Source organism: Aulonocara stuartgranti (genome assembly GCF_965226115.1).
Source record: "Aulonocara stuartgranti genome assembly, chromosome: 17".
NCBI lineage: Eukaryota > Metazoa > Chordata > Actinopteri > Cichliformes > Cichlidae > Aulonocara > Aulonocara stuartgranti.
In genome coordinates, this window is record NC_138953.1 from 17,447,449 (window position 1) to 17,464,623 (window position 17,175).

The 17,175-nt window shown below is 39.7% G+C and overlaps 1 protein-coding gene across 4 annotated transcripts in view; it reads right to left on the reverse strand.

The window, feature by feature from the left end:
• Positions 1-2,727: 2,727 nt before the first annotated feature.
• The window catches only part of ptpro (protein tyrosine phosphatase receptor type O), a 47,940-nt gene continuing 33,492 nt past the window's right edge, over positions 2,728-17,175 (reverse strand). For 3 of the 4 annotated variants that reach the window (XM_082510433.1, XM_082510434.1, XM_082510432.1), the window contains 10 exons: positions 12,981-13,016; positions 11,452-11,533; positions 9,909-9,999; positions 9,367-9,443; positions 9,115-9,249; positions 8,362-8,484; positions 8,120-8,274; positions 6,841-6,976; positions 6,532-6,653; positions 2,728-5,979 (listed from right to left, as the gene is read on the reverse strand). In XM_082510433.1, the coding sequence (XP_082366559.1) occupies positions 6,549-6,653; positions 6,841-6,976; positions 8,120-8,274; positions 8,362-8,484; positions 9,115-9,249; positions 9,367-9,443; positions 9,909-9,999; positions 11,452-11,533; positions 12,981-13,016 (940 nt within the window). In that variant the 3' untranslated portion in view covers positions 2,728-5,979; positions 6,532-6,548. The remainder of the gene's footprint in view (positions 5,980-6,531; positions 6,654-6,840; positions 6,977-8,119; positions 8,275-8,361; positions 8,485-9,114; positions 9,250-9,366; positions 9,444-9,908; positions 10,000-11,451; positions 11,534-12,980; positions 13,017-17,175) is intronic. The other variant, XM_082510435.1, reaches the window with a different exon arrangement.

Genomic DNA, 17,175 nt, shown 5'->3' on the forward strand with positions numbered 1-17,175 from the left:
TTTTTTTTTTAATGTCATCATGGAGCCTTTTTTTTTTTTTTTTTTTTTTTTTTTAATTTCCTGTAATCTTCACGTCTGCTTCTGAGCCATCTTTCTTTCAGAGATTCATTTCACAGCAAAGTTCAAATTTTAAATTCATTCTTTATTTAAATACTGTATTTTTCAGACCATTAGGCGCACTGGATTAAGCGAAACAAAACAGTCAAACTTTAAAACTTTCAAAAAAGTCAAACTTTACTCAACTAATTCTTCTTGCTTCCTCCACTTCCGTTCCATTGATTCATTAATGATGAATTCTCTCGCAGCTGCTCTATTCCCGTGTTGTTGCAGTATATTAATGACTAACCTCGTATTGTGGATGGATTATCTCAGTTCTTCTCCTGACTGAAGTTTGGTCCATTTACAGCATCCTCCAATGCGATTGCATTTGTCCCCAACCATCAGGAACCCTCACGTTAAGTTTTATCGAGTGGAAAAAAGTTAGCGTTCATTCTCCAGCCAGAGATGGGCAGTAACGTGTTACAAGTAACGTAACTGTAATCTGATTACTTTTTCAAGTAATGAGTAAAGTAAGGGATTGTATTGCAAAAAAGGTAATTAGATTACTGTTACTTTCCTGTAAGCACGCTGCGTTACTAAAGCCATGATTTATTTATTTTTTTGCGAGAGTGTCTCATGAGAGTGACGTAAACGAGTGCGACATTCGTGGCAACAGCTGTGTGCAGATCAACAATGGATAATATGACAAGTGCGGGAGAGAGTATGACCGTGCAGCGTTTAAAGCGTGGAAGTACTGACCTTACTTTGAGTTTGATTCCGTAAAAAGTGACAAAAACATTAGCGTCCGCTGTTCACTGCATGTGAAGAAAACTTTTTACAGCGAAAAACACCCTAAACTTCAGAGCAAGCACAGAGTACGCTGCCACAGAATGGGAAACTCCCGGATCCTTCCACTGACCGTTGCGACACACCTGCACCAGGGCAAACCTCTGCCTGCCTCACTCCTGCTATACTGGTGAAAATAGAGCAACAGGACCGCTGAGTCTTTGACTTTCTTTATTTTCTGCTGTGTTTTACTCGCATCTATTTGAAAGAGTGAGTGTAAACACAAAAAACTATTTTATTTTATATGCTGGAATGTGCAAAAAGGTTTAAATGTTCAACAAATTTCTTCCAGTCAGAGAATGTTGCATATAATTAAATTTTTGCTTGATGCATATAGTTAAAAGATTAAAACTAATAAAACAAGTTTTAAAAACAGACTTTTTCATTTTACATTACATTTTATATGATGGATTATGTAAAAAAACGTACAGGTACTTACGTTTTTTAAGTACCTGTACTTAAAAATGGTGTGCTTGGTTTAACAGGGTTAGACCCTGTTAAACCAAGCACACCATTGTTTTTCTTGTCATTACCAATAACTTTGACGTGCCACATGGCCCTCTTCCTACTGGGAAAAAAAACAAAAGTTGTATCCAAGATGGCCGACTTCTAAATGGCCACCATGGTCACCACCCATCTTGAGGAGTTTGCCACAAACAGGACTTTAATATCACCAACCATTCCCATTTTATTACGGTGTATCCCTATAAATGGCCCACTGTGTAGAATTGGGCTGAAAGATCTATTGCTTTATTACCTATTCAGGTTGTAAATCATGTTTTTAAAAAGTAACTAAGTAACTAATTATTTTTGTAATCAGTAAAGTAATGGGATTACTTTTTGCAGGAAGTAATCAGTAATTAGTTACTGATTACTTTTTTAAAGTAACTCGACCAACACTGCCTCCAGCTTCACTGTGTTTATGCTAACATAGCCGTGTCGCTACCAGGTACATCACGTAGCACATCATTATATACCAGCTAGTCCAACTTCAGTAACCCTACAAACGTCACTGCTTTTTAGTTTTCTGTCTTTGTTTATGTTGGAAGTGATTGCAGAGCTGTACGTTTTAATTTTTTCAGAAATCTCTCAGTCAGAACATGCTATATCATGTTTAGGTGGAAACTAGCGAGCTAACTTCCTGCTAACTTCTAACTGTTAAATTTAATAAATTCTGTTTTCATGGATGCCTGGATGTCAAACTTAATTGTTACACCTGGTAAAGCAGCAACGCTGATCATTTTATTAAAGATTTAGACGGTTTTTAACTCTCAGTGATGCCACAGTGTTTATTTGACTTTGGGACCTGAAGCGACGGAGTTTTGGACCCAGATACTCAGAGTCCTCGAGGCTCCTGACTACGGTAGCCATAATGTTTCGACAATCCATCAAGCGGTCCGGTTTCGTAGCTTACCAAAGTCGTACTAAAACATTTTTGAGTGCCGTGTACCACATAAAATTGTTTCGAGGTCAGTAAGCACAAACACAATTCATACATAAGGTGCACTGTTGATTTTTGAGAAAGTTAAAGGATTTTAAGTGCGTCTTATAGTGCGGAAAATACGGTACAGTGAGATGGTCAGAAAAGCTAGAATCATATATTGTGGCACATTGTACTCCATAAAGTTGACGTTTCAGTTGGCGACCTTCTGATTTTAATTTTCCCTTAAGTAGTACTCAGGACCTTGTTGTTCAAAAGAGCTACTGTTTTATATTCATGGTGCTATGTAAATCTATGTATTCATAACCATTGTATTTAAAAATTATATCGCCATTATGCCAACACACATGATGGTATCCTAAATTATTATGTAAGATCATACAGTTATACTTAGCACACACTGTTTTTACTGCAACATTTTTATTTTGTTCCAACACACACAGTAAAACTCTGTGACGGTGACCCAAGCTCGGGATCATCCTTCAAACTGTAAGTGACACAATGCACAATAATGGCACCAATGACGTACGAGTTCGACTGGACACACACTAAGCAAGAAAGAACTGTAGAAGAGTTTCAGTGCTGAGCTTCACAAAACTGTCTGCAAGTTCTGTCAGTTTTTAAAAATCTTTTTTTGACAGTCATACCAAAGTGCATTTCTCAGACCCCAGATGCATCCTCCACGTCCACGTCACGCTTCTAAACGCTGAGGCTTAAGAAACGGCGCCGGCGAGAATTCAGCTCTGAGCTCAGAGAAAGATGATTCACATTTACAACAACTTTTAAAAAACAAACTTCTAAAGCAACATCTCCACAAGAATAACTTTGCAATGACGAGTAGAAACAGAATAGTTAAGCAGTAGTAGTAGTATGTACAGTACATCTGATATCTAAGAGTGACATGGAAACTATCGAGCGGCGACTGAACCGAAGTACCCAACCGTTGAGGATCTGAGACGGCTGACAGGCAAAGACTTCAGGTGTGGTAAGCACAAGGCCACAAAGATGAATCATTTCACAAGTGGCCAGTGGCCTTTTTAAACATTCATTAATTACTGAAATATTTGCACAAACTTAATGCAAGGTGTCGTCAAAATAAAAATCTGTACTTCAGCATTAAGTGAGAGTTACCTGGTTTAGTATTCATTATGGGAATAACTAGCAAAGCAATTTAAAAGCTTTGCTCGATGTGCCAAAATGTAATTATTATGGGAAAAAAAACTACAATTCAGTTTGGTATGAAATCAAATTGAATTTTGATTTCAGTCATCTGAAATGCGCTCCACCTTTCCCACCATGTATGTTGCAGTACACTTTCTAAAATAACAATAAATTTTGATTGTAGACTGTAGGAAGTGCAGAGTTTGTGTTATACATTTTATAAGCTTGATGAAATTTTTTAGCATTTTACCAAATCTTTTATTTGGATTGTTCAACCAGCTTTTGTGATTCATTCCAAAGTCATAGCTATCCCAAATGATTATACTCCCGTCCCCCAGAGTTGAGCTCTTATTTTGACGACACCCTGTATGTCCTGAATCGAGTGTAAAACTTTGGGTTCATTGAAGTCGACCACTCATCTGCTCAGTAGACATTCTCTACAATCATTGAGGAATGATGGAAATGTGAATATTCTTCTGCCCTTCATGTGAAATACTCAGTAGAAAGATGAACAATGAAAACTAAATCGCTGAATAGAATCTGATCTAACTAGCAGACACTGATGCTTCAATACTTTTCTGTACAGATCGAATTTGATGAGTCGGTCTCAGCCATTCGCAAACCGACACCAGGGGCCCAAAACCAGCAAAAACCTGAACTGTGGTGTTTTTTATTAAATGTCCGTGCTCACTGGTTTTCTTATAATGCCCGAAAAATCCTTTCAAAATGTTAAACTGTGGCAAAAACAAAACCCAACAAAATGCATTTTAGTGAAATGCACATGTTTAAAATACTTTTAGTCTAATACATACTAGACTGTAGTATGTGACATGGTAAAAAGGTAGGAAATACTACATAAAATGCTAAGGATTAAATTTTGGGTGTTTTACTCATTGAAAATACTACAAAAAAATCTGTAATTAAATAGAAAAGCTTAGAGTTCAAAATGAACGAGAAAACAAACCGTTGTGAAGGAAGTTTCTTTTAAACTGTCAAAGATACTTACAGGATGCGTACATTCTGTTTTGTTGCACTACAAACGCTGGATCACACGTGACGTCCAGTGAAATGTACGCTAAACGTTTATCGGTGTAGTACTTCTTTATAGGAAGTCACTGTGGGCATGTATAAGAAAACCACTGACTGCATCGGGACATTGAAATGCAGATATTTTTGTAACTTATGTATTTATACTTTCTAGTCCAGATTCAAAGGTATAATTTGTAGTTGTGCAATAACTGACTGCACTTCTAGACGGTGAAAAATCAATTTATGTGGGACCCAGATGAGCTCTGCTGATATGCTGAGCAGATATGTTTCTGTGACTTCGGGCCAGTAACGGGGAAACTTGAGAGATTCTGTCTCCGATGTCCATGCTGTCGGATACGGTCCTTTTCCTCTGCCAGCCCGATCGGACAGTCCAAAGCTCTACAGTAGTCCTAACGTTAATCTACAGCTCCAAGCATGGTGACTGCGTGCTGGTCGCCCACGGTGGGAAGCAGCAGCAAAATGCTTCCCTTCTTGTTCAGCAGCTCAGAGGCCTCAGTGCAAATACAAACTACAGCTCTACAACCACAGTCTCTAGCTTCTAAACTGGCCTCAAACACGCCGAGCGGCGACGGATGGCAGCGTGGGTACGGCGTTCCCCTCGACTCGTTTGTGCCCTCTTGTTGTACAGACCTAGCAAACATTCACACCGCTAGGGTTGATCATGATAAAGTTCGGATAGTGTTATGATGATGATATTTTTCTGCCGTAATTTGGAGCAGAAATCTGAAAAGTTCCTCATTTTTCACTTCTGAAGTTTGGCATATGCAGCCATGATGGAAAGATGACGTAAGTGTCTCCAAACATCCGATTTGTGCTCATCTTGGGTTCGCTCTTTAGTGAATGTTTGCTGGGTTCTTCCTGTGCAGCAGTCCTGGCAGTTAATCAGCGAGCTCGAGCCATTGGGGTTTTTAATTATCGACGTGTGCGGTAGGTGTGGCAGTGCGTAACGATGAAATCTACCGCCGCCGACTCCTACGCCCCAAAAAGCCAGGAAAGCTGCACCGTGCAAGACGACGGGCAAAGCAAAACCTGAACCTAAAACAAAGGTTTGAAGGGGAGGCCAGTGTGCTTGCTGGTTTTACAGCGACTCCTGAGATTAAAAACATAAATAAAAATGAAAAACCACTGACTCCGTTCCACCGACTCGTTGCCTCAACAACTGCTGCTTGTCAACGCTCCTCCGAGCCCACGTTGGTGTGAGTCAGTCCAGTTCAGAGGGCAGGGCTGTGGTTGAACATGTTGGTCAGTCAGTGAAGGCTCCTTAAGGCAAAACTCCATCCCATGCTTTAACACCAATTCAAAGAAAGAGACTGATAATAGTTTTCTCTCGCCCAGATGTTCTATGTTGTTTTTTTTTTTGTTTTTGATACTGATGATGAAGCGAGTCTTCTTCTGCAGAGAATGGATGCCTGAAGCACAGGAGGTTGGGGTGTGTTCACAGCCTGCAAAACAAGCAGAAGGGTTTAAGCACAAAGGGAGGATTTAGTCTAAAACACAAAGACATTCGTTTGGATCAACAAGAAGATGATGGATACAGAGATAAATTCAATTTAAATTTAAGGTCAAACTTTTTTATCAAAGATTAGTTTCTGAGGTAGACAGCTATCAGACCATGGCATTTATATTTATACACTTAAAAAAAACTTTTCTTCATAACAGAGTTTAGGGTTGGCTTGACTCAGACCTGACAGGGTTCACTGAAATTAGTCCAAGACATTTAACCACTTCCTCTAGAAAGTTGTTGCTAATCATCATTGGTAGCAATGAAGATTAGCAGGGTTCTCTCCGGGTACTCCAGCTTCCACCCACAGTCCAAAGACATGTGACCTGACCAGGGTAAACCCCGCCTCTCGCCCTAGAATAGCTGGAAAAGGGTGTAGCCCCCGCGACAAAGATGAGGATGGATGGATGCTCTAAATCACTTTCTATACCGTGAATAACCATAAAGCATGTCGCGAATCGGGATGAGCCCTGATACTTCGGGTTGGACTCACGTCTGGAGGTGTCCTCATTATGTCTTGCTGGCATTCTCGTAGATGACGTCCGAGGTGATGGACTGCTGCTTTTTCTTCTGCCACATTAGCATGACGCACTGATGGATGAACACGTACTGCTCCTGCAGACAACAAACACGTTTGAACTAATCGTCCACCCTTTGATACTCACAATCACAAATTCAGGTCATTGAGGACACATTGGCACAATCCAGTTGACGGTTTCTAAAGTGTGGACACTTAATGACTTCTTCAAGTAACTGTCTTATTTACACATGTATGTGTTGGTGTGATGTGCCAGTGTCTGACCTCAGTCTGAACCATCGACAGGCGATGCGATCGCATTTCCGACACCATGCCCAGGATGTCCACGTACTCATGCTCTCTGATGTGCTGCATCAGGCGATCCAGAGCGATGAAGGTCCCAGTCCTGCCGACTCCAGCACTGTCACACACAGGCGGCATCATTAGAAACCAAATCGCTGCTGTCGCTAGTCCACTAATGGACATCATAATGGCCATTACATCATCTCTCTAATTGCATTTTTATGGCTCAGACTGTCAGGAAACGAGTCGCCTTCCTGCTCTGAGAAAATCAAACCTGCAGAAATCAAACTTGGATAAATAAATTCACTCCGAGAAAGAATGAGGACATTACCCAACCGCTCATAAAACCTGAACGCAAACTGGGACGTTAATGGCAGGTGGGTCAGTTTCCACTAACGGAGAACTGACTCAGTTCTGGTTCTAATACAGAAGCAATATGAAAAAACATGGACCTCATTGGCTACCAGAAAACACCAAGAGGAGGACTTTTTATGTCTCAGTTACAATAGAAAACCATTAAACATCTGTCGAGCACATACCCATCTGTCAGAGTCTACATGGTTCCAAGTATTTCTACCAAAGAAACGCTCCACGGCTCTAAAAGTTTTAAGTGACATCTAAGGAAGTTGGTGGATTGAGGGTTTTAGGAAAAGCCATGAAATACAAGATGATGGGGTTTGAATGTGACAGATTTACACGATTTTTAAAATACCTAAATGATAAGTCTAAATGATCCAGTCCGTGGTTCTAGTGTTAAGATGGCTACACAGCTCCACAGATTACTGGTCCTGAAGTTAGAAACACTGAGATCAGGGAAGGGCTACAGAAAGAACCTCTTCAATGATTCACACATTCCCACAAACCACCATTTCTTCCTTTTAAATAACCCCAATTTTTTGCCACATCACTAATTCTTGGGACCTGGGTTCGGTTTTTTACTTGATCCAATTCCATCGAGGATCCTAGAATCTTTGCAACCATCCAGAAAATCCAGCCCATGTTTGTAGAACCATTAATAGTGGCATATATTGTGCACTGTTTTATTTTGAAGACATTTGCGCACTGCTTCTCTGTTTAAATAATCAGACTGCACCACCACTGGGTACGCCGTTTCATTTTATTTCATTTAATGAGCAGGAATGACAAAAAGTTTCAATAATGGTGATTTATTTTAGATTTTCCATGTATCCACCAGAGGACGCTAACAGATGAGTCACAGCAAGATAAAATATCTGCAGATGTTTTTAAGGAGTGGCCTTACCTGCAGTGGACGATGATGGGGTCTTTGGTCCTGTTGGCCTGCTGGCGGACGATATGGACGAACTGCAGGATGCTCTCGATGGCATTTACCGTGGGGACGCCGTGATCCGGCCACGAGGTGTAGTTCAGGTGGAGGACGTCCTGACTCTCATCAGCCTGCAGGTGGCAGTAACAGTTCACGTTCGATAAATGCACTAACTGGAAGCTTTTGTCAGTAGCCGTTTGGAAGTCAAAGAAACTCACATATCCAAGTCTGAACTTCCTGATGATCCACTCTGGAGACTCGCTTTCAGATAGCAACTCTACACTGACCTCACCGTACATCACAGGGTCCTCATTGAAGGGCCAGTAATGATCACACTTCACCTGAAAACATGAAGAAAATTACAGCCACAGTTAACAATGACCACCAGGGGGCAGAATTGTGCAACTTCTGTCATTTTACTTTATTTTTTTTAAAGAAATTTTCGTCTTCAGATCCCCCCCCAAACACAAAATATTTGTGTGTATGTATTTTCCCCTTATTTATACTAATTTAGAAATATGACATTAATAATTTCATTATGCAAATAAAAAACACAACATCTTATTTGTTTTTATTCTTCTAATTAAACAAGAATCATTTTCTGATCTGATGAAAGGTGAAGATGGTGATTCTGTGCTGAGCCATAGGTGGATATGTGTAATGTGACTGTCTGTTGATTGTGTTAATCACATTACTTGTGCTCAGTCTGAATAAAACACCAATAAATAAACACCAAAAAATCAGAATCCTTCGAAAACCATTTTTAGCAAGTATTTGCTACTACAATTTTTCTTCAAAACATTATTTATTAATCAGTCTTTTAATACTTATTCTAATGAGTCATCTTTACGTGTCTGTCTATTTTTACGTATCTGTTATTTTTTTTGATTTAAGTATAAAATTTAAAGCGGCTTGAAACCTCCAGATTTTCCACTTACAAAGAGTTAAACTGATTAAACATAAAGTCTCACCCGGCGCCGTTCACTGCACTGTGTGAGCATGACGATGATCGGGGATTTTTGCTGCAAAACCATCTTCCAGAAGTCATTGCGGGTCTCAGGCAGCGGACCCTGCGTGGCGATGTACTCTTTATTGTGTCTGTAGCCCTGGAATCCAAACACAAGCACAGAAGAAAAAAGTAATTCATGCAAAACATGGACTATAAAAGAGATGAAAAACAAATGGATGCTAATTCCTCACATTTGTGTTGTGGATGTACTCACGGGTATGTAATTGGCGTTGATGTAGTCTGAACCTTCGTCATTGTGCATCGAGATCAGCTTCACCCGACTGAAGTCATCTTAGAGCAGATTTTCTCTCGTTAGTCCCAAGATAAACTACAGGTCGTCACCAAACAGTAAAACTTGTCCTCGTACTCCGAGGAACACAAACGCTCACGTGACTTTAGAATCAGAAAAAATGAAAGCTCTCCATTTCTATAAAGGCACTTAATAATGGCATCTTCACTGTAGTTAGTGGTGTGCGCTGGTTTCAGAATACAACTCTGACGAGCTGGATTTTTAAGTCAGAGAAAAAGCACCGCGAGGCTCCATTTTACACATTTATTACAGACCGTCTAATGAAAGTAAATTTTCTCTGGGCAATAAATCAGTAAAAGTGGAGGCTCACGGTTGATTTTATGGTTTCCCCATGATCAGCGGGTTGCTTTCAGTCCGGCCCCGCCTTCCTCTTTGTTCTGATGATCTTGTGTATTTTTTTATCTAGATATTTAAATCTAGATATATACATGTTAGTGCAGACTCACAGGGGAGGATGTTGGTGTATCTGTTCTTGGGCCTGTTGATGGGAAGGTCAGCAGCATCATGGGAAAGATCCAAACCGATGCTCTTTAGATCCTGGAAAAAAAAACATCAGTACTAAAATTAAGGATGAGGATCATTTAAATCTGAGTCAGATTTTCAAATTAAAATGCTCTTAAAAAGCTCCGAGGTTATGTGAGATGTAAAATGGACCCAGGGGTCTTCTCCTCATTTCCTGTTCCTGTGCTGGATGTTCATATTAAAAATGTCCAGAGTGTCTAATAATCAGCTCAGTGCATGTACACAAATCCCTGCAGCCTGTTCTAACTGTTATCACAGTTTTTCCTACTCTTGGAACTGTATGATGTAAGAGAGGGTAGACAGAAGCCCCACCCACCTCCTGTTCAAGTTCAAAACAAGTGATTTGACATGTTTCTGTTTGTGAGTGTTAGAAGAAAGCTGGTTTAAATGAAGAGGAGCTAAAACGGGTTGTTTCAAAGAGCGACTGAACTGAATCTTGGCATCAGATAAAGAAGGATTATTCTGAAGTGTGAATCATGCATAGCTGCTTGAACAGTCAACAGTAAAAAATGCAGGTGGAAATAAGGGGAATGGATCCACTTTGAATAAATGTATAATACTGGGTGTATCAAAAGTTAATCAGATTTTAAAACGCTGTATTTTTTAAGGAATTCAAAAATTTAAAATACCTGGATGAATATAAAGTTTTACATAGAAAACTTTATATAATGTCTGCATGTGTCTCCCTTCAAATGAGTGGCATGTGTCCATACGACAGGAAAACCCATCCCATGCTCTTGCGAGCACGTCTGCAGCCACCACTGTTGCCATGCTACCTACCAGCACGAATCTGCTCTAACAGGACATGTTGTGATTGTTACTTGTGAACGGCTGTGGAATAAAGCACCCTAAAATCAGATGACACACCCACTATGCAGAAAAAGGTTTAAGCCTCACTGCAGTTTGAGCGCTAGAGGAACATTTTTAAAAATTTGATTTCATTTTCAGTTTTAGTTTTTTGTGCTTCAGTTTAGACCGTATTTATTTACGTAAAGAAAAACACAAAATCAGGCGCCACATGATAATTAAGCATCTCGCTGTTTTCCCAAGTAAGGGGAAGTGTCGCCCAACACCCTTGAAAGGCACACCCATGCATCTGAATAAATATATAACTAAAAGACATATTTCATTTAAATTGTAAACATTTAAATATTATGTGTGAACTGATGAAATATGTAAGATCCTGCTCACTTGCTAACGTCAGGCGATGTATTAGAGCAGCATTCACTCCTGCTGATCTAAATCAGACTTTATTTGCAGACTTTATTTCATCACTCACTAGCCTAGAAGCTTATCAAGGTCATTTTGGGACATTTATTCACTTCCTCTTTTGGTTTTTCCTACAGAAACGTCACCAGAACCAAAGTTAAATGATATAAAAAACACAGAGGGTTTCAGATGCTTCCCTCTGCTTCTCAGAACAAACGTCAGGCCTGTTGGTCTCAGAAGACGTGATTTAAGTTGTACCTCGAACTGCAAGGAGAACTTGTAGGCAGAGTCCTTGCTCATGTCTTTGAAGAAGGCCTCAAAGTCGTCCAGCTGCACAGGGCTGAAAGCACAAAAAAAACACTATCAAATGGCTGACACCCACCACCGTCTTTACATTTCGCTTTTAATCTCACCGATAACGAAAGCTCCAAGTCCTATACGGGCAGATGTTTGCTGCACAAAACCTTTAATGAGCTCTAATGTTGGACCTGAAGATCTCTTCACCCCAAACAACCTGCAGTTGGTTCTATGAAACCCTCAGGCTTGTATATTCAGTTCACCTCAGCAACATTTCTTTAGCTCACACTGCAGCAGTGTAGAAGCCTTGATGCTGTCAGCTCATTTATCCATGCGCCTCACTGGCCAGCTTGCCCTGTGCAAGTCATATTTTCAGCTATCACAAGAGAATAACCAGCGCCTGATTCAGAGTAGCTAAGCTACAGCTAGCTTGCTAATGTCAGTTTTTTAAACTGGAAAATTTTAAATTAAGTAAGTTTAAATAAATTAGTCAAGAAAAATAAAGAACAAACTGCTGTAATACAATCCAATTGCCCTGAATGATAGATGGGCCTATGTCTATACAGCACCAGCTCACAGGTAGGCAGGTAAGTAGGTAGAAAGAAAGAGAAATAGGTAGGAACATAAATAGGTAGGCAGGTAGAAAGTAGGAAGGACATAGCCAAGAGGACAGTTAGGCAAGATGGGACGGAAGAAGGCAGGTAGGTAGATAGGAAGATGAGAAGAAACGTAGAGAGGTATACGTGGAGGTAGGAAGGAAAGGTAGAAAGATAATGAAGATAAAAGGGAGGTAGGCAGGCAGATAGATGTAATTAAGGAGAGAGTTAGGTAGGCAGTAAGGGAATAACAGGGATTTGGGGAGGGAAAGGGTAACATAGGTAGGTAGAAAGGAAGGGAGTCAGGAAGGTAGGCATATAGTAAGGCAGGAAGACAGGTAGGGAGGTAATTAGGTAGGTAGGTAGATAGGTACTAGGAAGGTGGTTAAGAAGATAGGTGGATAGATGGCAGTTTGAAGAAAGTTGGACAGTATCAGAAACGTTAGGCTTCAGACTTCTTTTACATTTGTTGATCACCAAAAACTTTGCATTGGTTCTTAAAACACTGTTACAGGTAACCAGCATAAACAGGTAATTAACACATAGGTACTACAATGCACAGGGAACACTTACTCCATAGTAATAATAAGATGGAGCAAAAATGTATCTGTTGCCACCTAAAGGTCGAAGTTCTTGCAATGCATTAATGAGTTCATCACTAAGGTAAAGCATGAGCAATTTCATGCACCTGAAATAATTTATTAACAAACCTTTCAACACCCACAAAAGTCAGAAATCCCTCTGAGTACACAGTTAATGTTGGTTCAATTTCTCAGGAGACTGCTGGATAAAACTGTTTTCTGGCTGAAGGATGGTATTAGTGGTGAACACACGCACACACACACACAGAAAGATGAAGCCCACAGGCTGAAAGCTGCATGCAGTCGTCGTTACCTTGTTAGCTTCCGTTTCTTTAAAGCAGTCTTGCTCCTATAAAATACAAACATGTCAAGTCCTTGTGATGATTTCTGACCCCTCCTTCATTCACATCATTAGCTCATGTTGGGCTTTGACCGATGCAGGTTTTTACCCCTTAATGTAGCATCTCCCCCTGCTGTGTGGTTTGTTTTCAGTTCGTTTGTAAATTGCTCATTAAACCCAAAAAGCTCCAGCAGAACAGACACGATCCAGAGGTTCAGTTCAAGGACTCCAATTAGCTGAGATGAAGCCTAGCAGACAGCTAGCTTCTACACCTTCCTGTGTTTCCATATACCTGACAATCAAAGAGGCCACACCCCTAATAATAGAAATTTTAAGCCATATTACAATTTAAACATGGGGGTTATAACAACATATAAAATTTCACCCCTAACAGTTTCATATTTGTCTCTGACTCCTGATATGTGCCCCACTTAAACTGCTAAAATCTTCTTCAATATGTAATAAGTATGTAATAAGTTGTTTTTTTTTTGTTTTTTTTGTAATAAGTTTAATACAGTTGTTATGAAGGGGAAATCACCTATAGAGATGAAAACAGTTTGTGTATAAGGCTGTAAGCATGTTTGTTTCTGCTGTAAAGTTTTAACACGGGAGTCTAAAAAGTTGATTCTGCTCATGTGGATGTAGCGTAGTTTCTTGATGATAAATATCCAAATTGTCATGACCATTGATCAACAACCACTGATCAAAGACCTTTGATCAATGACAACTGATCAATGGCCATCAGTAACAATCACAGTATTGTAAGATGGTGACAGATGTACCCTTAGGCCCCGTCTTCAATTCAGAGATGGTCTTTCCCTTTTCATGTAAATGGCCTCCTTGACTCCGCGCTCACACCAGCGTTCCTCCCTGTCCAGGATGTGTACATCCTCATCATTGAAACAGTGTCCACTGGCCTGTAGGCGTAAACAGACTGTGAAGTCCTGCTTGATGAGGTAGCTCTTCTGTGTCGCGCCATCCACTTCACCAGAGGTTGTTTGTTTCCCTCAAGTATAAATCACAGCAATCCTCCTGGGACTTAACAGGGTACACTATATTACACTGTTTGTGCCAGGGGACCTAATTTTTGGCGCAGTGTGTTCAGAGTAAAATGCGTGTCGACTGTTCCAATACTCCTGACACATAAGGGAACGCTAAGGGTTTTTGACTAGGCAGCAGTTGTTCTTCTCTCCTGGATCGCCTGGAGCTTTCGCTCACCATGTTAGAATACTGTGATTGCAGCCTCTGCTAGAGATGAGAGGAACTGGAGGTTTTCAGTGTTTGTGCCTATTTTCGCCCCAGAGGCTGAAGGTTCAGACTTTAGTTCCACAGTTAAGAGTCATGGGCAGGTAGAATATTCTATTTAAAGCATTTCCTGTATACATTTCTTGAATTATGGTTCTGTGGTTATTAATAAATAAATAAATAAATGGTCTATTTTAGATCAAATTTGTGAACTGCCACAATGCTTAAAATATTAAGACATTTGATACTGTAAAACACCAAATATCTTTCTTAAAAAGTATTTAAATGTTATCAATAATCACTTCATTTTTACTGACAAAAATTAGAAATATTATTTCTTTTTTGGGCCTTTTTTGATAGAAGCAGTGAAGAGTGACAGGAAAGCGGCAGGAGAGAGAGAGGGGAACACATGCAGCAAAGGGCCACAGGTTGGATTCTATTTTATTCTAGACTAGATCTCACATTTCATTTTTTGGCGTGAACAAAATTTCCAGGTTATGATGAATGAGCAAATATAATTGCCTCTTTCAGTATTAGTTTTTTTTTTATGATGCACCATGGCAACAATAAAATATTTCACTAGCTGGGCCCACGTCCTCATTTTAGATTTGACAGTGTTTTAGTGGGTAAAAATGAATGCTTTGGCATGAATTGAGCTGCGGTTTGGGGAAAGCCTCGAAGGGGACTGGCGATGGCTCCCAGGCCTGGCAGATGCCCATGTACTAAATAGAAATGAAGAAGTTAAAGAACTGAGAACAAGAAGGGAGGGAGGGTGGGGCACGTAAACCAGAATGAACAGCTTGCAGAACTGGGGGAACCTATATAGATGACAACCGGAAGGAGCATGTTTGGAGGCGTGGTCCTGGTCCTGAAATTCCGATAGATAATTTCCAACTAAACCGTACATTAATTATTCCAGTCACTTACTGAATTGCATAAAAGCACCAAGTCATTTTGTTTTGGATTTAGTCCCAGATAAAAGATGGGTTGTAGTTTTTAGACATTTTTGCCTAACTGAAATCTTATTGAGGTTCCTATTCTGTCATATATCTACGCAATAATAAAAGGGCTAGGGTTATGGTTATGGTCTATCTTCAGTAAGATAGATTCACACAAATCACTTTTGCATATAACGCCAGTACCGAACCCAAGCATCGGTCCAACCCAACAAAGCAGAACTTCAAAATAAGTCGACCCATCAAAGCAAGACAATGTCATGCTCACAAGTATCGTCTTCATCTAGATCTGCTACCTGCTTAATGCTACAGTCACACTAAGGAAAACAAACCATGGCACAACCTTAATTACTGCAAAAGTGTGCAATGAACTTGCCTTGCCTCTGAAATAATTTTTGAATTTGCTTTGGAAATTTGCTTTGGAAAAAAGGGACCAGGTCTGCAACCATTCAGTCAGTTGCTGGCTTCAAAGTGTCAACACAGCATTAAAACAACAAAAAGATGGAGTCAGTCTGCTACCAGTTTACAATTACATTGGGTCAAGTTGGCAATAACATGCAATCTGTCTGTGATAATACGGCAATTAACTGGGATACATTTGCTTAAATTACAAATCTGTTGCAATCAACAAACACAGAAAGTAAAACAAACACATTCATCTCATAGATTTAAAAATAACACAAATAACACAGCAGTTTACTTGTACACACAAGCTTGCTTTTCTGTAGGAATATAATCAGATTATAATCAGCTGGCAACCAATTGAGTTGAGGTCCTTATTACAAAGTGATGGATTGTAGACGAATTGCAATTATCAGTGCAGACTGACTCAGACTTCAGTATATTGGCAATCTGTCTGCATTTATACATTATCAAGATCTTATTTGTCAATCTTCTCCAATTTTTTTGAGAGTGATTGCAGTCAGTCCGAGTTGGAATACGACCGTTTCAAGACAGGTTGCTTCCTACCAGGCGACCTGTACAGTCATCTTGTGATTGCCCAGATTAAAGGTGTTACACAGTTAACCTCTGGATTACCCAGGAGGTCAAGGAGGTTGCCATCCTATTTTCACCCTAGTGTGACTGAGCCATTAAGTTTCTCCACAATCATGCATCTTCTGTAATTTTTGCTCTTCATACTTCTGTATCTACATTCAACCATTTAACACAAATTGTGTTAAATTGGGCCAAATTTCCCCCTGAATCACTCATGATGTCCTGAAAGTTCCTTGGTTTACAACCAAGTTTTCAAACATCAAGTGGGAGGAAATCTGGAGACGCTAAAACACAATCCGCTAGTTTATCTTGATCCATCAACATGCACATCACATCTACAATCTATGAGAGAACAGAAATCACAACTGAGTAACAAAGAGACTTCTAAAGAGAAAGTCCACAAAGAGAGAGACAGGGAGCATGCAGACACCAAAGCCGGAGTTAGCATCGAGAGTTCGCTTCATGCTGAAGTACATCCAACATGTTAGTAGAAATACACTCAATGTGACTTTGAAGGTGTAACCACAGACACAGCATTGCAAGACAAAGTTTAACATGTCAGAAATTACATCTGACTACCTATTTATGTCGGGAGTTCCCTGTAGTTTCAAAATGAAGTGTCAAAATGCTAAAGAAAAGTCTGGTGATGTTTTATATATTAAGTTTGATATATTTTGGTTCTTGTCAACAAACAGTCACATGTCCAATCCAACACTGAGTTTTGTCTCCTGCTAGCAACTAACACTAAAGAAAACATTACAAATAAAAATAATTTATAACACAAAAAAACCTAAAGGGTTCCAAAATGGATCCCTGAGGAACACCAGATTTCATATTCACAGAAGCAGAATTGCAAGTGATCTATTTATACATCTAAAGATAATATTTTGTTCTTGTTTTTTTTCTTTTATTTGACTGTTTTATTTGATATTTATCTACATATAAACATGAATTAGTAAACATGAATAGTA